The sequence below is a fragment of the Garra rufa genome, chromosome 13 (genome assembly GCF_049309525.1).
Source record: "Garra rufa chromosome 13, GarRuf1.0, whole genome shotgun sequence".
Taxonomy (NCBI): Eukaryota; Metazoa; Chordata; class Actinopteri; order Cypriniformes; family Cyprinidae; genus Garra; species Garra rufa.
The window spans coordinates 37327032-37355025 of NC_133373.1; the positions used below are offsets into that span (position 1 = coordinate 37327032).

Genomic DNA, 27994 nt, shown 5'->3' on the forward strand with positions numbered 1-27994 from the left:
GTTAGCGTGCTGTACGTTTAACTGGAGGGTTTTGCATGAGGGCCACAGCACACAGGCCAGTGAAGAGCAGCAGTGATCAGCAAAACCCCCCAAACCTCTATTTGCATCAAGTGGCAGCAGGGCGGCTTCCATTCGCCCACAGATGCGATTATTCATCAACTTGCAAATTGGCACATCAAAGTGACGGCGGAGGAGAGCAGCACAGGAGACGGGGGCGACAGAGACGCTGAGGAGGACAAAAGATCACTGTACATGCGAAGAGCGACTCCTGTCTCTCAGTGTCATCAAAGTACTGTATTAAATAAGAGAGGGCCATGACAAAAGCTTAGGTACAAGGAACTGCGCGTCATAGGAAGTTACTTTTGCTGGATCCGACTGATAGACTGTCTTCTTGGTTGGATGTTAAAAACAAAAACTGCATTCTAATGTAGTCTTAAGATCCAAATGATTACTAGGATTAGCAATACACTGAGTAACCAGAAAATACTGTCATTTTGAAATTACTTCCATTCATTTTGGAAGCTAAAAGATGATTTTTTTCAGACATAGCCTTACTGTAGGAAAGTTTAAAACTTACACTGGTTTTGAGGGTAATGGTCCCTTTGGGATCCACGATAGTTTCCCTGGTGATAGTTTCTGGGAGGCGGGGCATTGCTGTACTGACCGCCCCTATGCTGAGACTCGAAAGATGGGCCAGCGCCAAATAGACCCGCCCCTTGATTTCTGTCCACATAGTGACTAAAAAAAAAAAAAAAAAAAAGAGGGAGAGAGAGAAAACATTAACATTAACAGAAGTTGGAAGTTTATACACATTGATGATCAGGGTTTTTAGTCTGTGGAGGACCATGATGTTTTTAAAACTTGTATATAAGTTAATATTAAGTCATTAATTTATTAATAATTGCATTTAATTGGTTGTTTGTTTTTATATTTCTGGTAGGTACATAGTTGGTTGGTTTGTCCAAGAACTGGCTGAAAGTCTAGAAGAGGTTTTTTTGGGTTGAGGTAAGTTAACAATAGTTTTGGCAACTCAAATAAAGCTAAAAAACAAAACATAAAAGTTAGAAAACTTCTTTGAATCAATTGCTGGAGTTCCTCCATAAGTAAATTAATAGGGCCTCTTAAAATCAGTTTTATTTTTTCCCCCAATTCTATTTTTTTTTTCCCCCAAATACATTTTTTTTGTTTTAAATGTTTTTGGATTCAGTTTTTTCCGTTTAAATTTTTCTAGATGCTGTTTTAATGGTTAATTTAAACAAAAAAAGAAAAACAAAAAGCATGCATAAATAATTGAAACCATGAAACTTACACAATTTAACAAATTTTTAAAAGTTTAACAAAAATTATAATTAAGGCCCTATTAAATACATTTTATTTTTTCACAAAATCATTTTTTTTAAACCAAATTCCATATTTTTTCCCATTTTAATGGTTTCATTAAATTTTAATATTCAAAAGCATTTCTAATTACTGATTTTACAAAAATAAATATTTTATTTCTTTTTACAGAAACACGATTTTGTATTTTAATTATTTTGTAGTAAAAATTCTGGTAAAAAAAAAATCTGGTTAAGTATTCCATGAAAAAAAAAAAAAAAAAAAAAAAAAAATCAATCATTTTATTAAAACACAAATAACAAAAACAATTGCTGTACCTAAAATTTACCTCAAAACAAATATAAATAATTAAGGAAAAACTACAATAGCACAACAATGATACTAAAATAACAGTTCAAGAACTAAAACATACAAAAAATACAAATAAAAGCCAAACAGAAATATTACTAATGAGGCTTTTAATAAAAAAATAAATAAATAAATAAATTAATTAAAACAGAAAATATAAAAGGCTAGTTCAAAATATTATTAAATACTATAATACAATAAATAATACAAAAATAACTAATTTTGGTCTGGTAACCCAAAAAAGTTGAGCCTTAATAAAGATTGAAAATTAGAGATCACAGAATTATCTGAAGTCCAAGAACACCTGTCTGCGCCATCCAATCAAACCCAATAACAGCTTTCATTAAGAAATTAAGTCTTTGGTGGGCATGATCTGCATACATCTCCTCTAAACACCATGCATAATTCATTTCTTGTCACTGAAGCCTGAATTCACCAGATGTTTAATTAGCCCGTTTTACACCAACTATTGCACTAATTTGCTTTCTTTTTACACAATACCACTTAAAAACATTAAATGCAAGAACTCAACCAAATAAACGGATGGATTGGGTGGGATTTTCATGACTTACTTGAGCTTTCTGAAACCCGATTGGTCCAAATGTGCTTGTTGGCGGTTTGGGTTAAATCCCAGCTGAGGTCTCCATGGACCGCGGTTACTCTTCTCCCAATCACCCGGTTTAAGAACCTTGTTAGGGATCCTGAAGTGAGAAATTGTGATGCATAAATTTAAAACATCAGCGCATCATTGAAAAGCCCACTGAAACGTGAACATTGAATAGGTCCTAAAATTGAATAGTGCAGCACTTACTTCGCCCCTGGTAGGATAACAGCCTTGAACACAAAACCATCATCATACTGCGGATCCTTGAATTTTATCCTGCCAAGCAGAAAGCATCAGTATTTAAGTACAAACATTTAAGTGCGACGCTTGGATATATCTCATTCCAGAGGCATTCAGATGAACCGCCTCAACCCAGACTTCATCTAAAGTTTTTGTTCTTCATCTCAGGGTTTCATGCCATGTCTGACCTCTAGAGGAACCAGTAAATATCAGCAGGACAAGGCCAACGTTTCAATGCCTGACACAAACAAGAGTCCTTGAGTAGCTAATAGGACTTAAATGACTCAGACTGATACACAAACTAGAAAATCAAATGAAAACCACAACTCAAAAGGAAGATATAATATACTATACTATATACTGATCACTCCTATGAATCAGGATAATATTAGAGTACTTTCAGACCAACTGATAATCGGTTGATGTGTGAAACAAACTCTTACCCAACAGCCTTGTTGCTACTGATGTCTCTCAGTGTTGGGATCGGTGACTCCACTGGTCTGAGAAAAACAAAAATGTTTTTTTTTTTTTTTTTTACAGGATTTGTAAGACTCTAGTCTCAAGTGTCTCAACAGACATTGGCCAGATAATGGCAAAACACTGAAAAGCATTAAAGAATAAATGTGTTGTCTCCTTACTTATCTGGTAGAATAGGGTCTTTATCTAGATTTAATACACCTTGGATTCCATGGCAAAGTTCTGCAGGGATCTCGGTGTCCTTAAAAAGAAAAAAGATTGGAAAATGACAGACTGAGAGATTGTAAACATCAAACTAAAGGATTATTGGTAACACTTAAACTTTTAATTTGATATTTAAGGTAGCTGTTGTTGTAGTTATGTTCAGGGTTAAGGGATCTAGAATATGGTCATGCATAAGGCATTAATAATAAGTGCTTCATAAGTACTAATAAACAGCCAATATGCATTGCTAATAAGCAACTGGTTAGTACAGAATTGTGTTCCCTAATCTAGTGTAAAGTAAAAATTTATACTAGAGTTTTTGGTCCAGATCTTTTCTATTTTTACAAAGGCCTGTTTGATTACAGCAAAAAACATTTGTTTCTATACTAATATCACAAATATTTAACCAATTTCATGCATTCAAAGATTTTTTTCTTCTTTTTTTTTAAAGGTTTTGTTAGTAAGTCTTGTTAAAAGGCCTTGTTTAAAAATAAATACATTAAAAAAAAAAAAAAAAAAAAATCAGGTCTGTTTGATTATGGCAAAAACTATTATTTGTGTCTATACTGAGATCACAATTTAACAAATTTCATGCATTCATAGATTTTTTTCTTTTTTTTAAGGTTTTGTTAGGAAGTCTTGTTAAGAGGTCTCGTTTAAAAAAAATAAAAAAATAAAAATAAAATTAATAAAAAGAGATCATCAGGTCTGTTCGATTACGGCAAAAAACTATTTTAGTCTATACTAAGATCAAAATTTAACTCAATTCATGCATTCATACATTTTTCTTCTTTTTAAGGTTTAAGAAATCTTGTTAAGAGGTCTCGTTTAAAAAATAAATTGAATTAATATTTTAAATATATTTTCAATAAATGTAATAAAATACAATAAAATAATTAAATACATTTATTTCTTTATTGCAGTCAGGCATTTTATATATTTTAATATATAAAATATATTATTTGTTTGTCGGTGCTTTTAGGGGTGAAAGCATACCATTGTAAAGAAAAGAAAAGGAGTATGTTGATTAATAACACAAAATGAGAACATTGCAGAAACAATATAAAACATACAGCAAGATTAATAAATGATCCTGAAATAAAATACATCTTATATATTTTCTACATAAAGTTATATATGAATGCACATATTTTATCTATACACTTTATATGTAAATTGAAATAAAGATGTAAAAGATCATTTTAGTTAGTTGCCAAAGCGACATTTCTAAATGTAAAGTACTAATGACTAAAACAAAAAATAAATAGATTTAAAATAAATTAAAATATATAAAAACTATTAAGAATGACAAAAGCACATAAGATAACTAAATTAAAATTAAAAGAAAAAAAAAAAATATATAATAGTATATGAATAACACTAAAGAAAAAACAGTGTTGGGTTGGTTTCATGTGTTAACATTAATTAGTTAATAAAATAGTCATTGTTTGTTCATGTTAGTTCACAGTGCATTAATGTTAAACAACTTGTGATTATTAATAATGCATTAGTAAATGCTGAAATTAACTAAAATTAATAAATGCTGTAGAAGTATTGTTCATTTTAAAATAATGTTAACTAATGTAGTTAACTAATATTAACTAATGAACCTTATTGTAAAGTGTTACCAATATCGCTAATATGCTAAATATTCAGACAAAGTCTTAATGAAACAAGCATTGAAAACTGGGGGGTTTAAAAAGTGATTAAAAAAAGTTACAATTTTATTTGTTTGTGCTTTAGTTAAGAGGGCAGAAAATTTATCTAAATGATCTTGCTTTTAAAGTCATATGATAGCCAAATTATGATTAATGGTTTACTGGTTCAGTCCTAGTTTGACAGAGTTCATTTATGTTAACATGAGTGAAAACTTAAAGCCATAGAGGAAGATCAGTACCTCATTAGATTCGGCAAGGTAGAGCTCCCGAATAAAATCACAAAGGGGGTGGGATCTCCCCACAAACATGACATCACTTCCGAGACTGTTCCTTCTCACTAAAAACAACCATCAGATGACACAGTTAGGTTAAAATATAAAAAATAAACCACTTAAGCACAAACTATTTTTTAATAAAACAATGCAGCACGATTGGCCAGTTTTTCTACTTTTATTCTGTCCATCTATATATGGTATATGCCTCACCCTCCTCTGAGGACAAATCAGGGTAGACGTCTGTTAGCGCTGCTCGTAACCTCCGCTCGTCGACAAACGGCAACAAAGCAACACCTGTCAAGAGGAGAAGAGCAGATCACAATGACTGAAAGGATAATACAGTTCTCGTCATTTCTGTTCAGACTGTGAAGCTCAAAGTTAAGTGCTGACCCTGCCAGGCGTACTTCTTCCCATTCAAATCAATGGCAAAGTCATCAGGGTAGAAATCAATGATTGAGGATTCCTGTTAAAAACAGAGAAAAACGGTTTAAATGTCCCTGGTCTTTCTGTGCATGATTGTAAAGCAGTATGCATATCAATACAATAAAATTTTACAAATATAAAATAAAAATCAGAAAATAAATAAATATCAAATAAAATATTAAAATAGAACTTAAACAAACAAGTAAAAATAAAAAGAAAACAAATAAATAAAAAGAAACCAAATAAAATATTTACAAAATTAGAGAAAAATAGAACGAATTTAGAATCCAGAGAATTTAAAGAATTTAGAAAATTAAAAAAAAATTTAGAGGAAAAAAAAGAAAAAATAAGCGAAATAAGAATAATATCTAATTTCAAAAAGTGCAACTTTTAAACGAGCACTTATTTTATTAAAATGTAAAATATATATATAAAAAAATACTAAAATAAAAAGAAATGACAAATAAAAAAACAAGTAGGGGAAAAAGAAGAAAATTAGAATATGAAACAAATATGATATTTATGATCTTTAAACAATTAAAAAACAAAATACAATTTCAAAAAGATTAAAAAAAAGAAGTTTACAATTAAAAATGTATTGTTTTTAAATTGCATTTTGAGAAGAACTAGCAATGACTTGTCTTGCACATTTAATGACATACATAACTGAAGATGAATGAAAACACTGAATAAATCTGCCGAGTGGATATAGAAAAAAAAAAAAAATAAAATAAATAAATAAAATGTAAAAATCAAGAAAAAGAAATAAGACATAAAAACCCAAAATAAATTACTAAAATTAAAAGAGATGGCAAATCCAATAAAATAAAAAAATAAATTTGGGGAAAAAGGAAGAATAAATTAGAATATGAAACATAATAATAATAATAATAATAATAATAAAAAATAAAAATTCATAAAATAAATTTATATTATAATAAATCAATAAATTGAGATGAATTTTAAAAAATAAAATGAAGCAAAAAAAGACAAATGTATTGTTTTTAAATTGCATTTTGAGAGGAACTGGCGATGACTTGTCTTGCACATTTAAACGATATATAAATATCATTTAAATGTGCAAGACAAGTAATTGCCAGTCATGGACAGAATGAAAATATTGAATAAATCTGCCAATTGGGTATAGAAGAAAAAACAAACAAACAAAAAAAATTCATTATCTAATAAAAAAAATATATATATACAAAATCAAATACAGCTCTACATTCTGTATCACTTTAAGTGCATTACTGATTTTTAATGAATTGTGAATGCAAATTAATTGAAGCAGTTGTCAAGGGAAAAACTCACTGGGTCACTCATCAGGGCTCTCCACGTTGTTGGCAGGAAGTTTCCACTGGCAGCAGGAAATACACCCATAAGCTGCTCCAGGGGTTTGAACTACAAATAAAGAAATACAGCGACATTGAGTTAAATCAATAGTCAATAACAGATCAGAAACAAGAACAATACACTGACACGCAAACACTTATGCACCATTTGTTTTGGCTCAGTGTTGCAATGCGTTTAAAATTACCGGTTTAGTCCCTTTCTCGAAATCGTTGAACATGCCCTTGATGTCTTTGAAGTCGGAGGCAAACGGAGCATAATGAAAGGGAAAATACCACTTCCAGGACGCGCAGCCCTGTGACATAAAAAAAAAAAAAAGACACTTCGAGACTGTCCGTCGTAGCACACAAAGACAAGTTAAATACATCTTCAGTGACTTCAATCAGAAATGCTCGATTTTGGAAAGACCTTCAATCCAAGTCGTTTTTAAGACCTCTTCCATTAGCCTGTCACACTTACAATTTCAATGGGAGACCTTGATACACTGTCAAATTTACAGCTCAATTAACACTCCAGAGGACATTTAGACCAGACAGTTTAAGAGAGGAGCCAAGAGAGCGTCAACAAAAGACACGCACACTATTCAAAGACCACAATTTGTGGATTTAGTCCATTACCTTTAAGGTCATCAACATTAAGAATTTAAGTAGATACACATTTAAAATGTATAAGCCCAAAAAACTGATCCAAATACAAGCAGAGAAAATGGGTTAAGAAAGAAAATAAAGGACAAATTTGTTAATATTTGCCTTTATCTGCATTTCTTTTTCTCTTTACGAAGGTTAAGAGTTAATTCATTTTTGAAAATCAATTATTTCGAATGATACCTCACAATTAACTGTTCAAAGCATCCAAATCTGGCACAGAAAGCTTCATAAAATCTCAGTGTGGCATTTTACATTTTCTGTAAACAACATATGTAGGTAAATACTGTTTATTATTAATAAAGATATAAATATGTATTTATATAAATGAAAATTTATTCTGTTAAGTATTTTAATAGTGCCTTTAACAATACAGTTCTAAAACAACTTTACAGAAAATCATTAACGTTTATATTAATCTTATACATTTTATGAAAAAAAAAAAAGATTTGTAATTTTTTTTATTATTTGCACTGAAAAAAAATATATATTCAGTGCAAATAATAAAATTACACATAAATACATATTCAGTGCAAATAACTCTCATTAAAAAAATAAATAAAAATATTTTGTTTTTAAATTGAAAATATTTTTATTATTTGCACTGAATATATTATATATATTTTATTATTTTAGGAATTAAATAATAAAACAAAAACAAAGGGCTGCATGAAATCTGTGCAATAGAAAAAAAAAATTACTTTAGAATGGGGGGGGTATTTTTTGCAACTGCAACGAAAAATTGGGAAAAAAAATAAAATAAATAATAATAATAATAATAATAATAATAATAATATAAAACTTTAGGATTTAAATAATAAAAAAATAAAAATTTTCTCTATGAATCACCAGTGAGCCAATTAATCAAAATAGTCAAATAATCAAATGTGTGTGAGATTATTATTATTATTTTTTTTTAATTCAGGAATTTAAACAAAAAACACATTATTTCATCTATGGAGCGACAGTGACGGCAGCTTCCAGCTTCTTTTATAGAGCCAACCAATCTATTAATTTGCCGTATTTAAATTGACATTCAGTCAAGTGGCAAAAAGCAAAAAGGTGCAAGAAATCCACGCAATAGAAATTATACTCGTGACCCCTCAAATGAAAAAATAGACACCCTAATGTGGGTAAATAAAAGGCATGTAGAGATCTGCCCCCTGAACACACTCTGCAGTAATGCCTCCTCTCATCTACCATTTGGCAGTGTCTGTGTCTCTGTGATAGTGAGTGAGTGTGTGTGTGTGTGTGTGTGTGTGTGTGTGTGTGTGTGTGTGTGTGTGTGTGTGTGTGTGTGTGTGTGTGTGTGTGTGTGTGTGTAAATCAGCCAATATGTGGCAGAAGGGAGCGAATACGTCTCACGCAGCAGTGAGACTCCATAATGAATCTGTTCAGCGATTCCCGTGGGACGGCTCTCGTCTGCCGAGCACATGGAGCGAGTGCGGGCCGTGCATATATATAGAGCTCCAATTACTGCGGACAAATCCCTGCACACAGAACTCTAATCAAGCGGAGATCTGCTGGAGAGAACGGAGCTCTAATGACTGAATTTCAAGCTAAAGATCAAGACCCTGCATTAAAACTCAACTAGATAACACTAACCGGCTCAAAGAGCAGCGCAAACACAGAGCAAAGCTGTTTGATCCTAGGACTAGTGAACAAACAGAAAGCGAAGGATATTAATGAACATTTTCTGGATCTGCTTACAACATGCGGAAACTGTTCATTTCTGACTCGTAATTTAAAGATGTTAAAATATTAGGATGGAATGGAGTGTGATTTTGATCAAAACAAAGGACAAAAGTGTGTGATATTAATGACGGCTTCAGACTCCCTACAATGATTAGTCGTGATTAATCAATTCAAAATAAGTGTGTGTATTTATCTATACATAAGTATGCATAGTACACATATACAGTATGTAAACAAACGTATTTTGAATCGATTAGTTTTGATTAATTTATTCAAAATAAAAGTTTTACATAGTGTACTGTGCATATATATATATACACCGGTCTTTTTAGAACCAGATAATGAGTGTCAGGTCATAAAATGTTTTTAATACGCCGACGAAAGCTGTATTATGTGATCACAGTTTAATAAAAACATTGTAAGTTAGGCCTATTAATAGTAATGATTTAATTTCAAATGAGTGAGCAAAGTATCAACGGAGCTTTTTGGAAACTCCGAATCAGTAAACCACTGCGTCGCAAAAAGATTAATTGTTTCGAAGCGCTCCAATCGAATCGTGAATCATTTGATTCAGAACGTTCAACTTCAAAGCGCATATGGTGAATCATTTGATTTAGATCAGGACGTAGCAGCGGCTTCGCAGGATGTTTTATCCCAATCGTGGATAAAAATAATTCAGCAGAAGCAGGGATGCATAGACCAGAGGGGGGGAAATCCCCCCCCCCACGGCAAATTGCACCCTGTATACATTTTTAAATATATTTATGTATTGTTTGTATGTATATGTATATATGTATATATGTATATATATATAAATATATATATGTATATATGTATATATATGTATATGGGCCGTTCTCGGCGTTAACGTGCTGCGTTAACGTGAGACTCTTATCGGGCGATAAAAAAAAATATCGCCGTTAATCTATTCTCAAAGTTGGGTTGGGAGCTGGGTCTAAACTACGTAAACTATGATGACTTTCACTTTGATATTTTAGCGCGGATGACGTATACCTAGTTGAATTGCACTGTAGGGGGCGAGAACGAGTCTTCAACTTCTGTGAAATTACCACATCAAATGAGACGAGCAAACATGGATGCAGAAGCCGCTTCAGGGCAGGTGCGTTGCTAGACCCTTTTTACTGGGGCATGTGAGTTATACTTTACTTTGATAATCCCGAAATAAAGACATTAAACTATATGCAACGACTGAATTGACGCTTCTAAAAGCAACGCAGTTTAATCGAAGACTATGCCCGCAGAAATCCATGCCCGTGCGCGTCTATGTATTTAACGGCTACGCACACGTTGTGCAGCCTTTTGCGCAGAAGTACTTGGTTACACAAGTTTGTATAGGTAATTATGTTGTAAATGCAATTGTCAAGCAGTTTGTGATGCATTTTGGAAACAGGAGATGAGCGCCTGATCTAATGCGCCACCTGGCCCGTTCTCGAAGACTTACTTTTAGTCATTATTTGGGTAGCACACATATTCTGAATGCCTTCAGCAGAATTCAAATTAGCCATTTTAATCTAGATTAATTCCAAGATTTAATCTAGATTAAAAAAATTAATCTATGCCCACCCCTAGTATATATATATATATATATATATATATATATATATATATATATATATATATATATATACAGTGCAATAAAACCAAAGAGGGAAGTTTTTTTTGAAGGAAACTAATCGTTTTATTCAGCAAGGATGCATTAAACTGAATAAGTAACAGTAAAGACATTTAACGTTTTTCAAATGTTCTTTTAAGTGTTCTATTAAAAAAAATAAAGAAAATCACCATTTCCACAAAAGTCTTAAGAAACACAACTGTTTTTAATAAAATGACTGTTATAAATAAGCCAACACATAAAAATAATTTTTTTTAAATAGAAAATGTTTTAAATTGCAATAAATTTTACAATATTTCTATTTTTATTGTATTTTTAATTAAATAAATGCATCCTTCATGAGCAGAAGAAACTCTTTCAAAAACATATGTAGTATGTATGGTCTAAAAGTTCAAAAACATCTTTTAGACAATCATATCTAGCTGTAGCAATACTAATAAAGCTACATCAATGGCTAAATAAAAAAAATTAAAAAAAAAAAGGAAAACCAGCAACAAATTTCATTACAGCTTACACGTTTACATTTTACTATTATATAAAGTGATCATTTCAAATTTGCAAAACAAGTGAGTGATTCATTTTGCATGGAATTGGGGCAGAATGATTGTGATCAACTAAATGACTGTGGTTAAACATCAAATTTAGGTTGTAAATTAATATCAGATATTTGAAACAATGCAGTGCAAGTTATATTTTTATATGCACATGCATGAACATGTGCCTCTTATCCAGTGTAGCATCTTTAAACTGTTGTTTTTTTATTAAACCATTTTAACACACAATGTATGCAATTATATGGACCACACTGTTTGAAGAACATTAAGCATGTGATGTGAAAGTGTTATTACAGTTAACTAAAAAAAAAAAAGTAACCAACTTGTGATTTTAATAATGCATTAGTAAAAGCGGAAATTAACATTATATTTTTTTAAAACATTATATAACATAAAACAATAACTATAAGACGACTCTGGACTCTGGAATATCCAATAATGTAAAATAGTTCAGGTGTGTGTACCAGTGACTTACCTGATAGTAGTACCTGAGCACCCAGCACAGGCCCTCCACGTACGACTGCACCACTTTCTTACGAAACTCGTTGTCCGTCGCGTCCACGTCAAATTTAGTTTTGTAGTAACGCTGCTTCCAGCCCTCCTCCCATAACCTGTGAAACACATTTACAACACAGTCACAGATCCATACACCTCTCAGTTTGTCACCTTCTCCAAAGACGGGCCTGAATTCATTAAAGCGAAAGCAGGCTCTCTTGTGCCAAACCCAAGCAGGCTTCACTTATATGCATATGCACGCCTATGAGAATTTCCCACTTTGACGGGCTCCATTAAGAGGCGACGGGAAACTTGTTTTCCACCTTAGCGCTGGTCAGGATGTTTTGACATGCTCTGGAAATGCAGCTCACATAATCAAGGATGAGCTGCATCTGTCTAGTGTAACCTCTACAGCGTCCCACATGGGACACGGAAAACCTCCATGAATACCAATTGAACCCAATCGATTTAGACCGCGTTGGAAAGCTAATCACTGAAACATTTGCCGTATTAATCACTGGCGGTAGAGAGATGCATCAGTGAGACTCACACAGATATCTGTGTAGGGATGTGCAAAACACTTTAAAATCAAGTACTTTCTTTATCAACTAGGAGCCTTAAGAAAGGCTGGTATAATTAAGCTAGTTTCAGACTCATCAGATCAGAAGTGAAAAGGTATACTTAACATTTACATGATACAATCTTATTCAAAACACAAAATAAAAAGCAGAATGCTAAAGTCTCGGCATGCATGTTAGACTACTTCAAAATTAATGCAATACTAAGAATAATTTAAAATGAATATATACAACATGAATAATGGCAACGTAACAATGCAAGTCTCGACATGCATTATATTTTTGCTAAAAAAATTTTTTTTAAATAATAATAATAATATTTTACAGTAAGGTTCCAATTGTTAACATGAACTAACAAAAAAATCGATAGATTTAAAGCATTTATTAAAAACAAAAAAACACTAAGATCAACAAAACAATGCTTAAGTCTCAAGATGCATGCTAGAATGATGCAATGCCAAGAATAAATTAAAATGAAATAAATACAAAATGTCTCTACATGCTATTTTCATTCCAAAAAAAATTAATGAATTAATAAATATTTTACAGTAAGTCTCCATTTGTTGAATGAACTAACAACTCCAAAAAAAATAGATAATGTAAATAATTTAAAGCATTTTATTTATTTATATATATTATATATATATTATATATATATATATATATATATATATATATATACTTAAGAGCAACAAAACAATGCTAAAGTTTCAAAATGCATGCTAGCATGATGCAATGCTAGGAATAAATTAAATACAATAAAATGAATAAGAGCAACAAATGCAACTCTTGACATGCATGCCATTTTTATTCTAAAAAAAATGAACGAATAAATAATATTTTACAGTACATCTCCATTTGTTGAATGGATTAACAATTAAAAATAATAGATAATGTAGATAAAGCATTTATTAAATAAAACTAAGAACAAAACATTCTAAAGTCTTGAGATGCATGCTAGAAAGTTAGACTATTTCTAATTTAATGCAATGCTCTACGATGCAAACATTTTTAATAATATTTCTTTAACAAATATGGATATAAAATATCAGTAATTCTTTACAATAAAGTTCCATTTGTTAATTTTAACATAACTTATGTAAAATTCTACAGCATTGATTAATCTTCATTAAATGTTAATTTCAAAATTTACCAATACATCATCTCTTAACAATATTTAATTAACCTGAGCTGATACGAACAATGAACAGTAGATTTGTTTTTTTATTAAGTTTAACAAAGATTATTAATTACTGTAAAAAACTAATTGCTCATTGTTTGTTACATTTTAGTTAATGCATTAATTAACGGGATCTTATATATTTATAAGTGTTTCCAAAAAAATTCTATTGACTAGTCTGCTATTGGACAACTACTCAGCATTGTGGCCCATCTCTAGTGTTGTGTTATTACCTGACGTTATCTTCAGGTTCCGGTTCGCTGTCACTGTCCTCAGCTTTGCGTTTCACACCACGGCTATCCATGTTGTCACTGGATCCAGCAGGGGTCTGAGAGGAAGGACAGTCACGTTGTTATAGTCTAAATCAATGACAGTCATATACTGAGGTCGCAGAGAGTGTCAAAGCGAATGTATAAAGCCGTTTAAAAATAAGATATTTTACAAAGAGCAGGAGCGAACGAAAAAAAAAATACATGCCTTCCCATTTTTCATCATGGCTCTCAAGGACTGAGCTGCCTCCTGAAAAAAAATCAGAAACAGCTGATTTGACCAAGCATGAAACTCAATAGAAAAAAGCTGGAGTACAGTATAGCAGTCGAGTACTTTAAAAATCCCATTCATGCTCTTCATAAAGAATTTAATTAACAAAAATGTATAAGTCTTTCGCTAAAAAAAAAAAAAAGAATGAAATAAGCTCTGAGATTGATTAAGCAGTGACATGCTGCACTAGAGGTCACAAGCTGTTGTAATTATGTTCAAGGACTTTATTGCAAAAGAGCTCAAAAGAACCTAATATATTTACCGTTTAAGTTTAGGGTCTGTAAAAAACATTTGCATTTGATAAAGTCAAAATATTATTTATTGTGGAATATTACAATTTAAAAAAAAAAGTATTCTATGGGAAAATGTAATATTTAAAAATGTAATTTATTCCTGTGACCAAAGCAAAAACTTTAGCTTCATTGTCACATGATCCTTCAGAAATGCTGATTTGCTGCTCAAGAAACTAGGGATGTAACTAATGCACTTTGAGAATCCAAAATTAAGAGCTTCAACCCATGTTCTTAACTAAGAAAACTTAAGTCAGGAAAAAAAAAATATTTATTTGTGGTATACTGTCTCAGTCTAAATTACATTGACACTGGTGTTTTAGAAAATAATACTAACAATAATACTAATAATAATATATAATACCCATTTAAACCGCTTGCTGTCAGCAATTAATACTGCACTTTTAAGCTTTTATTTTGACAGGAACAGCAGTAGACCTATTATTTTAATGGAAAACTCCAGCTTCAGTGAAAATACTTACGAAAACGTGCCTCACTACGAATCTAGTGAATTTCTGTAATTATCTGCCCATTAAAATGTTAGGAATTACACAAATGTGAAAAAACATAACTGGTGGCCGTTGCATTCCCAAATGTATGCTAAACTAACAGCACATGCAATAAACAAGTTCACTGCATTCACTGTGAACTGAGCTGTTTTGAAGCATGAAAAACACTCGGATCACAAGCAAAATGTGAGCTTGGCTTTGAAACATGCAGTCTTGATAAAGAGATTAAGTTATATTGCAGTTTTAATTCATTCAACAGATATTGTGCCAAATCATAACGGCCCAAAAGACAACTTTAAAGACCTTTCATGTTAGAATAAGAAGTTTAAATGTTTTTTTTTTTTTTTTATATGTACACTTTTTGCCTGGAAGACCTATCATTTCATACCGTCACATGTCCACAATGATAGAGACAGTTTTGCTGTTTATAGACCTTTTTCCTGAGTAAACAATGAGCGCCGCTATTACGAATTCTAACGTCAGATTGGATGCTTTTCTGTTCCGGTTTCCATAGGAACCCGTTCAAATAGCGTCCATCTGTTTTTAATGTATAGCTAACGTCGGCGGGTTTGTGTTATTTACACACTCATTAAACTTTGAGGAGTAAGGCACTGACAAATAACGGTCATTGCGACATTGCAAAGTGATGGCACTATAGAGCCATGTGCTTTTAAAAAAATATTTCAATAGGTTTAACACTAGATTAACAACTTGGAATATACACTTCTTTGACTAGAAACACTGGAGACCGGAAATGCAAAGCATTCTTCAGGTTAAGAGTCAGGCGTGACTTCCGCTTTCAGGAAAAAGGTCTATACTGATAATACCATTACATCCCTACAAGAAACACTTTTGATTTTTTTTTACCAATGTTATAAAGCAGTACAACAGTTTTCATTTTTGTAAAAAACTTTGACTTTTTAAAATTATATAAATGACAAATTCTTTCTAATATTCTAAAATGTCTTTACGGTCACTTTTTAAATTTAAGGCATGCTTGCTGAATAAAAGTATTGTTTCTTTCAAAGAGAGAAAAGGCAGACGATCCACTTATGCTGATTTACTGTGGTTCACATTGACAATCGCAAAGACAGTGAATGCATACCTGATTGCGCTGATTTCCCTGCATCCTCATTTCATATGCAGCATGTCTGACGTTTTGCACTGCCATGGGTCTGTCTCTGCCGCCCAGAGCGTGAGGGGCAAACTGACCATCAGGGACAAATGATGGACGCTGCTCTGCCTGTCAAGACAGCAATTCACACTTATGCTCATGATTGAGATCTTTCTGCAGAGTTTCACCATAGTCATTATGATATTAAAGAAAATTATTTGTTTTATTGGTTCATGCATGTTAAAACTTGATTTACAAATCTTTGTGCACAAGTTATTCGGCCGTAGCATCCAGTCCTAATAATCACCTCCATAAAAATGTTTATCGCAAGATATAAATGCACATTCATTGAGACTGAAAGCATGAATTTACAGGGTCACGATACAAACTATTCAGCCACTGTCAGCTAAATTAAACGACCTTGTGAATGCATTCAGCTCACCGTCTCTCAAAGGAACTGTGGATGTATGTGTGTTAACATTTCAAAAAGGAATTATTGTAAAACCTCTCCACATTTTAATTGCTTCCAAAACTGTTTAGAAAGAGGAGCAATTTTTCACTCACTTTCATCCGTTTCTTCTTTTCCTTCATCCTCCGTTTAAAACTCTCCTGCAAGAAATAAAAGCCATTGAGCCCAATGAAGTGCACATTTCTGTATCATAATCATCGGCGTAAAGAGTCAGAGGTCACAAGGCCTTTGCTGCAGCACAGTGTTGACAGCTAACAGCATTTATTGTGTGCTCTCACATCGTCTTCTTTGCGCTTTTTGAAGATGTTGTCCTCTGCCACCCCTACGGCTTGCATAATAAGCTCGACACGCTCGAGATTGACAAAGCCGTTTTCTGTTAAGTAGCCCTATAGAGAGAGGGAAAAAAACTTATTTATACATTTCTCCCGTCAATCAATTCCAAATTTAACCAAATTTACAATTTTATGTAAACTCCAAGCATGCATGGGATATATGGACATGGAAATATTCACCCCGGTCTTGTGCACAACATCTTTATAGATGCCAACCAGACGATCAATGGCGCCCTCTCTGTTTTAAAAGAAAAAAGTCAGAACTTACTGTAGAGCAAACACTGACATAACAGACCAAAATATAGTGGCTTCTGTGAGCGTACCTGATCTCAAGAGATGGTAAGTGGGGCAAGAAGTCGTTTCCCACAAAGAAGCACATGAACACCCAGTCGTCGACACTCCGCTCGAAGCTGAATGGGAACGGCAGGCTGGCCATTGTTAGCTCCTTCTCTAGATACTGCAGAGAAATAAAAACATTTAATATCAAAATAAAAACACGCACATTTTCATGTTCACTTTTTTCTTATCAAATGTAAAAAAACTAGTTTAAACTAACAATCTGACAAACAGTTTTGGGTAAAGTTACTTTTAAAAGTAACGCATTACAATATTGCGTTACACCCTAAAAAAGTAAGTAATTACATTATTTAGTTACTTTTTATGGAAAGTAATGAGTCACATTACTTCTGTGTTACTTTATAAATCTGGGCAGGGCTTGCTGCTTTGTTTTTAATATTAAAAGTTAGATTTTTAGCAAATGTAAAAGCCCTTTCACACCAAAAAGTGAAATGAATAAGCCTAAGGCTGCAGGAAAAGTAAATTCACGTCTGTACGATAGAACTGGAGGAGAAGTTCAACACTCTTCAGCAATGAGGAAAAAATTAAGCACAAATGTTGGCTAATCTAAAGGTTTGCTTATTAGTATGGTTGAATAGACCTTTTTCACAGAAACCGGAAATACGCAATCGCAGGGTATGCAGACTTCCTGTGTAATGTCAACACAGCAGAAAGCCGGGTAATTTAAAAATTAAAATGGAGAGAGTCTACACAACTTCCCTCACTGTTGCCAAAGATAACTTTTGCCGACGTGATAAGAGTCGTGGAGGAAAACTCCGTCACAAAGAGGAACAAATTGGATAAAGGATATACATTTTTCCACGAAGAGTTTATCCGGGACGTTCTAAAACGCTTAACGTGAAACACGCTTAACGTGGCTTAACGTACGAAAAAACGACCAGGACACCCCAAATTTCTGTCAAACCTTACTTGGAACAAACACTAACTACTATCAAAAGAACAAATCCTTATTCCACAGATAGTGAATTATATCACGTTAAGCGTTTTCTCCCCCATAGAAGCCCATTATAAGGAAACTGCTTAACGTGGTTTAACTTACCTCAACAGCGACCAGGGAAGACCAAATTTATGTTAAATTTCACTTATAATAAACACTTGCTGCTCTCAAAAGAACGAGCTCTTATTCAGCATATAAAGTGATCGCCCCCCATAGAAGTCCATTATACAAAAAAAAAAAGCTTAACGTGGCTTAAAATTTTACTTATAATAAACACTTTCTGCTGTCAAAAGAATGAGCTCTTATTCAGCATATAAAGTTAATATCACGTTAAGCGTCCCCATAGAAACCCATAAGGAAACAGTTTAACGTATCTTAACAACGACTGGGAAAAAAACAAATTTCTGTCAAAAAATACTTATATAAAAGTACTTGCTGCTGTCAAACGAATGAGATCTCATTCATCATATAAAGTGAATTATATCGTTTTAAGCGTTTTCTCCCTATAGAACTCCATTAAGGAAAAAGCTTAACATGGTTTGTTATAATGGACTTCTATGGGGGGCGATCACTTTATATGCTGAATAAGAGCTCGTTCTTTTGAGAGCAGCAAGTATTTATTATAAGTAAAATTTAACAGAAGTTTGGTCTTCCCTGGTCGCTGTTGAGGTAAGTTAAACCACGTTAAGCTGTTTCCTTATAATGGGCTTCTATGGGGGAGAAAACGCTTAACGTGATATTATTCACTTTATCTGTGGAATAAGGGCTCGTTCTTTTGATAGTAGTTAATGTTTGTTCCACGTAAGGTTTGACAGAAACTTGGGGTTTCCTGGTCGTTTTTTACATACATTAAGCCACGTTAAGCGTTTTTCACGTTGTTTAACTGGTTACCGGCATACCGGGGCGGAAATAGGTTTACACAGCAATTACGTATTTCCGGTGCAAAATACGGAAGTTGTGAGAAAGGTCTATTGGATCAACAAAGGTCAGCAGCAAAAGACATTGGTTAATAAAAAGGGATTAAATAAGGGAAAAAAAAAATTCTCTGGCGTTACTTTTTTTTTGAAAAAGTAACTCATATTTTCTTGTAAATGAAAAAGTAATGCGTTACTTTACTAGTTACTTAAAGGGGTAGTTCACCCAAAAATGAAAATTTGCTATTTATCTGCTTATCCCCAATGCATCCAAGATGTAGGTGACTTTGTTTCATTAGAAAAACACAAACGAAGATTTTTAATGAAAACCGGTGCAGTCTGCCAGCCTTATCATGGACGTGGATGGGCACCAAACCTTTAAAAGTAAACAAAAACATGCACAGACAAATCCAAATTACACCCTGCGGCTCGTGATGATACATTGACGTCTTAAGACACGAAACGATCGGTTTTTGTGAGAAACTGAACAGTATTTATATCATTTTTTACCTTTGATACACAGCCACGTCCATCTGTCATGAGCACGAGTTTGGCATCAGTCACGTCACATGTGCACGCGCTTCTGGCGTAGTATACGCAAACGCCGTAAGGGGAAATCAGTGAAAAGTCCCGGATGAGTTTGTGCAAGCAAACGTAATCTTTTAGCTTTAAATCGGTTTGAACAATCAGGATACGCGCAAGGAATTACCATTTTGAATAGCCGCTATACCCACAATCTCTGTGCACTGTGTAAACAATGAGTGTCGTATTCATGCGACAGATCGCTTCCGGCGTTTGCGTATACTACGCGAGAAGCGTGTGCTCATGTGACGTGACTGATGCCAAACTCGTGCTCAGGACAGATGGACGTGGCTGTGTATCAAAGGTAAAAAATGATATAAATACTGTTCAGTTTCTCACAAAAAACGATCGTTTCGTGTCTTAGGACATCAATGTATCGTCACGAGCCGCAGGGTGTAATTTGGATTTGTCTGTGCATGTTTTTGTTTACTTTTAAAGGTTTGGTGCCCATCCACGTCTATGATAAGGCTGGCAGACTGCACCGGTTTTCATTAAAAATCTTCGTTTGTGTTTTGAGGAAACGAAGTCACCTACATCTTGGATGCATTGGGGGTAAGCAGATAAACATCAAATTTTCATTTTTGGGTGAACTATCCCTTTAAAATAATCTGATAACATAACTCGCGTTACTTGTAATGCATTACTCTCAACACTGCTGACAAATGTAATCAATGTAAAAATGCTAAAAAAAAAAAAATCTTACTGATGGATTTATTACAATCACAGTTTTTTGCATAATAAGATGTTAATTGATGGACTGGAGTGGTGTGGATTACTTGTGAATTACTGGGATGCTTTTATCAGCTGTTTGGACTCTCATCCTGACGGCACCCACCCAAACAAACTCATCTACATTTCGGATGGCCTGAAGCGGAGTAAAGTTTTAGCAAGTTTTAATTTCTGAGTGAAACAAACCTCTCGTAACACAGTCAGTCGGATGAATATGAACTCCTGTTCTGATACTGGAATAGAGTCTGCAAACTCATCATGCTGAGAAAGAGAACAAAACACAAGATCACACATAGAGCTGAGGTAAAGCTCTGAGTTGATGGAGAGGATGAATCCATTACCTCGCCCTGTTTTTCTCGGGCCAGTCCCTGACAGTCTTTGATCTCGTGGCCCATCTGACCACACAGGGCGCAAGGTCTCGGTTTGTTGGGTTTAAACTCTTCTCTTATAATGGTAAAGTTGGGTTCATGTGTCGCCAAACCCAACATAATCAAATCAGCTGGAAAAAAAAAAGGATAGAATTAAACCTGTAATTATAGCTGACTGAACTCTGAATTTTAAAACAGGCAGTGCATGACACTTTTCACCTAGAAAAGTTTTAGAGAATAGTGACTGCAATGTTCTTTATAAATCGAAATAACGGAAGCTTTCAGTCAGATTCATATTTTGAAGTATCTCCTCTCCAGACTAATCAGATGCAATGTTTCCTCATTCGTCCACTTAATGCATTAATACTACAGACACAATGTGCATTAGATCCCCTTATACATACTAACAAAACCAGACAGATATAATAGTTCCCTCTCACAATTAGTCCATAACATTTATTATTATGCTGTGTGGCTTAAAGTTGACATGAAACAAAGGAGTAGTTCACTTCCAGAACAAAAATGTACAGATAATGTACTCACCACCCCCTTGTCATCCAAGATGTTCACGTCTTTCTTTCTTCAGTCGTAAAGGAATTGTTTTTTGAGGAAAACATTTCAGGATGTCTCTCCATGTAATGGATATGTATGGTGTCCCCAAGTTTGAACTTCCAAAATGCAGTTTAAACGCAGCTTCAAAGGGTTCTAAACGATCCCAGCCAAGGAAGTAGGGTCTTATTTAGCGGAAAATTTGTTATTTTCTAAACAAATTGACAATTTATATACTTTTTAACCTCAAATGCTCATCTCTGCGATTTGCATGCGTAGTCTGTTTCATCTGGGTCAATACAGTTAGAGCAGTGTTTCTCAACTCCAGTCCTCGGGACCCACTGCTCTGCACATTTTGTATGTTTCTGAGTCTGACACACTCAGTTCAGTTCATGAATCTTTCTACTAATGAGCTGATGATCAAAATCAGGTGCCTTAAATGAGGAAGACATACAAAATGTGCAGAGCAGTGGGTCCCGAGGACTGGAGTTGAGAAACACTGAGTTAGAGTACGTCGAAAAACTCCCATCTCGTTTTCGTCTTCAACATCAAAATCATCCTACAATGCTGTTTTACCTTTTTTTGTAAAGGCCGTTTGATCTTCTTTGTATGTACACTTTGCAAACACTGGGTTGGTACTTCTGCAGCAATGTAGGAAGATTTTGAAGTTGAAGAAGAAAACGAGATGGGTGTTTTTCGACATGCCCTAACTGTGTTGACCCGGATCACACAGACTACACATGTGCATCACAGAGATGAGACAAGACGAGCATTTGAGGTTAAAAAGTATATAAATTGTCAATGTTTTGAAAATAACCAATCGTTTAGCTAGATAAGACCCTTCTTCCTCGGCTGGTATTATTTAGAGCCCTTTGAGGCTGAATTTAAACTACATTTTGGAAGTTCATTTTGGGTCTTATCTAGCGAAATGTTATGTTATTTTCTATGTTTTTTAAGATTTTTTTTGACATACCCTAACTGTCTTGAACCGGAGTGCACAGAGTACACATGCAAATCGCTATATTATCTTTTAAATAAAATGATCAATCATTTCGTTAAAAAAAAAAAGACCACCATTTCTCGGTTGGGATCATTTAGAGCCCTTTGAAGCTGCATTGAGGTCAACTATATGGAGAAAAAAAAAATCCTGGAATGTTTTCCTCAAAAAAGTAAATTTATTTGCCACTGAAGAAAGACATGAATGTCTTGGATGACATGGGGGTGAGTAAATTATCAGTAAATTTGTATTAATTTAATCAATTTCAGATCTGTTTTTGATTTAATTTTGACATTAAAACAATAAAACATTAAGGATTTAAGGATTCACTTTCAAAAGTCAAAAACTAGGTGGCCAAATACAACATTTTACAACTTTGAAAGGAAAAAAAACTCTTTACCATCCGCTCCACAGAGACAGTGATGCGTGTTTGGGTCATGATTTGGCTGAGCTGGAAAAGAAAATGACCCAAATGAGACATTAGGCCAATGAAAATCTTTTAAACTGTTTATTTAAAATGGAACACAAAAGGAAAAGGCTTTAATCAATAAATCACAACAAATCAAATCAATATTTTACAAGATATTCACAAGACCATAATCAACATGTTCTCTGCTCTACCTCTCTGTCGCCTGATGTAATCCATAATTTTATGTTCTCCTTCTCCGGGAACACTGGCATCTGACAAGACAACCTGCAGGAAAACACATTTATTTATTAATGACATCCCACAGCATAATAAAACGCCAAATGTTAGATAGTTTGAGCAGTCGTATGACCTACTGTGATATTGCGCCATCCAGGGTCATTGGTCAGTCTGTCTGCAACATAATATCGCAAACATTTGGCCAAATTATCCATGAACTCGGTCCCCTAAACACAAAACAGGAAAACTACTCATTACAAACACAGATGAGATTCTTAATTATAAAATCCTTAAATTATAAACAAACAAAAAAAAAGAGTGGAGAAAAAGTAGATTATGTTTGACCTGAACATAATCAGAGGACACATCCAAAACTTTTGAACACTTACAGGGGTGATACAGTTACTGTCGAAACGTTCTTTTATTTCCTCAGGTGGCAGGTAACCACCTAAAAAGAGAAACATCTATTAAGCCAGGAAACCTGAACATGTGTACCAAATTAGATTTTAGTGCTCATTTAGTGTTTATATGCCACTTAAACTTTTGTAGATGCCGTGTTTGGTTAAAAGAGGTGCAGCATCTCTCACCCCTCTGAATAACTTCTTCTCTCATTTTATTTTTTTCCTCTGCAAGCTCCACTCCTTCTTTAGATGCCCGGAAGCGTCTTGAGCGCTGCTGGTTCATTTTGGCACGAGGAGCCTACAAAAAAAAAGTGAGAAAACAAATGGGCCGCATAAGAAATAGTTCCTGAAACTGTTGACTACAGTGTGCACAGTTCATGAATGTACTAATTATTTAATTCCAGTATATTAAAGAGAATATATATATATATATATTTTTTTTTTTACTAGAGTCTTTAAATTATCAAACAGATTGGTTTTAGTTTTGGAAACCTGAGTTAGAATGATTTATAACCCTGGACCACAAAACCATTCATTTTATTTATATGAACTTAATAAATAAGCTTTCCATCAATGTATGTTTTGTTATGACAGGGCAATATTTGGCTGTGTTACAACTATTTGAAAATCTGGAATCTGAGGGTGCAAAAAAAATAAAATAAAAAAAAAATAAAAAATAATATTGTCCTTACTAATCAAAAATGAAGTTGATATATTTATGGTAGGAACTTTACAAAATATCTTCACGGAACATAACTTTAACTTAGTATCCTAATAATTTTTAGACATAAAAGAAAAATCAATAATTTGGACACATACAATGTAATTTTGGCTATTGCTAAAAATATACTTTAAAATATACTTAAGACTGGTTTTGTGGTCCAGGGTCACATCTGATAAATGATATACTAATATTTTGCATTAATGTCATTATCTATGCTTTGTCATGACAGCTACTAATTTTTTTATGATCTTCCAGCAAATGTGTATGAATTTCTGTCAACTGTTATGGAGTCATATGTGACCCTGGACCACAAAACCAGTCTTAAGTCGCTGGGGTATATTTGTAGAAATAGCCAAAAATACATTGTATGGGTCAAAATTATTGATTTTTCTTTTATGCCAAAAATCATTAGGAAATTAAGTAAAGATCATGTTCTTTGAAGTTTTTTTTTTGTAAAATTCCTACTATAAATATATCATGTAATTTTTGATTAGTAATATCCATTGTTAAGAACTTCATTTGGAGAACTTTAAAGGTGATTTTCTCAGTATTTTGATTTTTTTGCACCCTCAGATTTCAGATTTTCAAATAGTTGTATCTTGGCCAAATATTGTCCTATCCTAACAAACCATACATCAATAGAAAGCTTATTTATTGAGCTTTCATGTGATGTATACATCTCAGTTTTGTAAAAATTTAACCTTATGACTGGTTTTGTGGTCCAGGGTCACATATATAACCTTATAACTCCCAACTAGTTTAAAGAAACTTAACATTTAACAAAAAAAAATATATAAAAAAATTAGTTTCTAGCACAAAATTGATCTTAAAATGAGTTTTTAATATCTCCCAATGGCTCACTCTTGAATTTAAGTGCATTATTAACTAAACTATCCAATATATTTATTTAGAAATTACTTTTTACATAGAAAGATATGGCAAATATACTGTAGGAAGATACCTACCACACCATCAATTGCCATGTACAGAACCCGTCTCGGTCGAACTATGTTAAAGAGACGGTCAATATATTCGAAAATGGCAACCATCATTTCATCTTCATTTTTAGGTGCCGGCCTGTAAAGAGTTAAAATATTATATATATGTTATAATAAAGTCACTTAAAAACATAAATACATGTATGAGAGAATCTCACTTGTCCTCTGGATGTGTGCACGGGTGAATAATTCCATTCATGTCTAGATACAGGTTATCAAACTCCACTTCATTTGGGTTGGGTTTGCTGGTATCAACTGGAATTTTAATACCATTGTACTCCTTGGCCTGGAAATGAAAAGAAATTAAGATATTTAGAAATATGTACAAATATATTAAACCTAAACCAAACACATTTTTGGTCTCAAAACGTAGTAAAGTGTCAAACTAAGTCAATTTACATGGCATCACAGCCGTGTTTTGAAGCGAAATGTTGCTGATTGGGTATTGAACTCCTTCCTTGTTACATTAGGCTGGAAATTTGCATAATTATCTGTGATTGGTTGGTCGTTCGAGCGGCCTCACGGGACACAACCATACCTTCGCATCTCCAATTTCACCAGAGTAAACTTGTTTTGATTAAAAAAATAAATAAACTGCCTAAAACTAAAACCACGTGAGCTGAAATAAACATCAAAATGACATTTAAACGTCAGAACCGTAAACCTTAGTTCTCCATAACCATTTTAACCATAATGAAATGATTAATCTCATAATTAATTAAATAATCATTCAGATGCGATGTATCTCACCCTCTCCTCGAGACAGTGTACGATTATTGACGGATACTTCCGACTCAACCAGCGGAAAAATGCGGGGACTCCCATCTCCCGTAAAATACAGCACTTCTGAACGAAAGAGCAACTTTAAAAACGATTAAAAACAGAGAAACACGCAGAAGGTAAACGGCTATCACACACAGCGCACGCAGCTTATTTACCCCAGCACACTGTGAGTTTCCGGGTCACCAGGAAGTGATGCTGAACACGCCCCGCGCTGGCTAAAAAGCGAAATGCCTCGCCAAATCAACTACTTCAAACAATAAATGCGTATGAATTTGCTAAATAATAACACGACAATGGTATAGGCTTAATATTTATTTGTAATCATATTATGAATCATTATTATTGATAATAGCTCCTGATCTTTTCTGTTGTTGTTCTTTTTTAAATATATATCACACTCGGCATATAGCAAGAACTTTCTAATTTTTTTATTTAAACTTAAAACAAATGATAGTAAACCTAACAGTTATTCTAAAGGTGTCCTTGAGCACATTCAGTACAAAATTAAACATTACAAAAACAAATAATGTGAAGACTTGTAATACTGAAGTGATTTTAAGTGTTTACCATTTAATAATTTTATAACCAGAATTTTGTATCAGTGAATAAAGGTTTATGTGTTTTAAATGCATTTCTTTCACTACACAGTGGCAGATTTATGTAGCTCCTTTCCAATGCAAATGAGCATCATATGACAATCTATGGAGACTTGAAGTATTCAGCTGATTTCCGTGAAGAGCTGTTTGATCTTTGATGATGCAAATTCAGTAGTTTGTCCTTATCTTCATTTGCTCTTGAGTCTTCACGTTACGTCCACGAACCCAGCAGCTCATTCATTTGATGAAGCCTCTTGTCACACAAACATGGACACACACAAAGACACACAAACATTTATGCAATTGTGTGGGAAATCACATACATGGAGAATGAATACACTATAATTCAGCCCTCCATACAAACAGAGCAATAAGCAAACATTTACCTAAACCAAAAACACATTAAATGTAGATGCACTGGATCTCTTGAAAAAAAATGGCACTGTAGAGTGCAATCCTTTAGATAATAATCAATCAAATCATATTTACAATAATAATAGTCTATGTAACTACATATTTCATGCAACATACAGCTCTCCAGCGGCTCTTCAGAAATAACCATCATAAGTAGGCCTAAGTCATTTTCAGCAGGAGCTAGGAATGGCATATTGCACATCATTTTTTTCAATCACATACTTATACATACACATAAACCAAATCAAGTGTTGGTCTACTATGTATGTAAAAATATTTATTTTTGAAGAAAGCCGTAAGCATATCTATGCTTGAAGATTGAAGAATGACACAAGACCCACTGCAATGCCAGTTAAAGTATCTAAGCCAATATAAAACAGTGCATTCTATTTCATTTCTTAGTTTATCATATAAAGCTCTGCTACAGCTTTGTTGTCTGTGCTCAAGTGCCTGCATGTACAGGTAGGTGACTCTCCAGTGAACGGGTTTCTTTCTGCATTCCCGTTTATAGTCTGACTGCTCCCTTGTGGTGGAATGTGGTACTTCAGATAACTTCTTCAGTTACTGAGCCTCTTTATATTTTGATGAGGGCCTGGACTGACTCATCATTCGCTACAGAGCTCTAATGAATCGAGATGAGGATGTTCCTTCATTAATAATAAACCGAGCAAACAAAACATGTTCAAACTGAATTCTCAAGTGATTATCACAAGCACAATGAAAACATAAATTAAAGGAATAGTTCATGCAAAATGAAAAAAAATAAATAAATTGCTGAAAATTTACTCACCTTGAGTTAATCCTGAATGTAAATGAGTTTGTTTCGTCATCAAAACAGATTTGTGGAAATGAAATGCTCACCAATGGATCCTCTGCAGTGAATGGGTGCCGTCAGAATGAGAGTCCAAACTGCTTATAAAATCTTCACAATATTTGTTTAGAATTGTTTCGGACTGTTTTGCTTTTAAACGGTGCTTGATCTGTGCATATTTCTTCCCTGATTCAGACAAGACGCCCTTTTTACTGGAGAAAGCAATATTATTGAGAGA

The 27994-nt window shown here is 33.5% G+C and overlaps 1 protein-coding gene across 1 annotated transcript in view; it reads right to left on the reverse strand.

Moving 5' to 3' along the window:
* The window catches only part of xrn2 (5'-3' exoribonuclease 2), a 41722-nt gene extending 15632 nt beyond the window's left edge, over window positions 1–26090 (reverse strand). The window contains exons 1-28 of the mRNA XM_073853069.1: window positions 25903–26090; window positions 25311–25438; window positions 25120–25231; window positions 23617–23728; window positions 23419–23477; window positions 23167–23256; window positions 23005–23077; window positions 22784–22834; window positions 20811–20968; window positions 20656–20730; window positions 17274–17407; window positions 17131–17188; window positions 16897–17004; window positions 16714–16758; window positions 16141–16278; window positions 14174–14215; window positions 13930–14024; window positions 11919–12054; window positions 7105–7212; window positions 6879–6968; window positions 5535–5607; window positions 5355–5438; window positions 5109–5206; window positions 3169–3248; window positions 2974–3030; window positions 2498–2566; window positions 2259–2387; window positions 578–738 (exon numbers count right to left, since the gene is read on the reverse strand). Coding sequence (XP_073709170.1) covers window positions 578–738; window positions 2259–2387; window positions 2498–2566; window positions 2974–3030; window positions 3169–3248; window positions 5109–5206; window positions 5355–5438; window positions 5535–5607; window positions 6879–6968; window positions 7105–7212; window positions 11919–12054; window positions 13930–14024; window positions 14174–14215; window positions 16141–16278; window positions 16714–16758; window positions 16897–17004; window positions 17131–17188; window positions 17274–17407; window positions 20656–20730; window positions 20811–20968; window positions 22784–22834; window positions 23005–23077; window positions 23167–23256; window positions 23419–23477; window positions 23617–23728; window positions 25120–25231; window positions 25311–25438; window positions 25903–25977 — 2638 coding nt within the window. The 5' untranslated portion in view covers window positions 25978–26090. The remainder of the gene's footprint in view (window positions 1–577; window positions 739–2258; window positions 2388–2497; window positions 2567–2973; window positions 3031–3168; window positions 3249–5108; window positions 5207–5354; window positions 5439–5534; window positions 5608–6878; window positions 6969–7104; window positions 7213–11918; window positions 12055–13929; window positions 14025–14173; window positions 14216–16140; window positions 16279–16713; window positions 16759–16896; window positions 17005–17130; window positions 17189–17273; window positions 17408–20655; window positions 20731–20810; window positions 20969–22783; window positions 22835–23004; window positions 23078–23166; window positions 23257–23418; window positions 23478–23616; window positions 23729–25119; window positions 25232–25310; window positions 25439–25902) is intronic.
* Between the last annotated feature and the right edge of the window lie 1904 nt (window positions 26091–27994).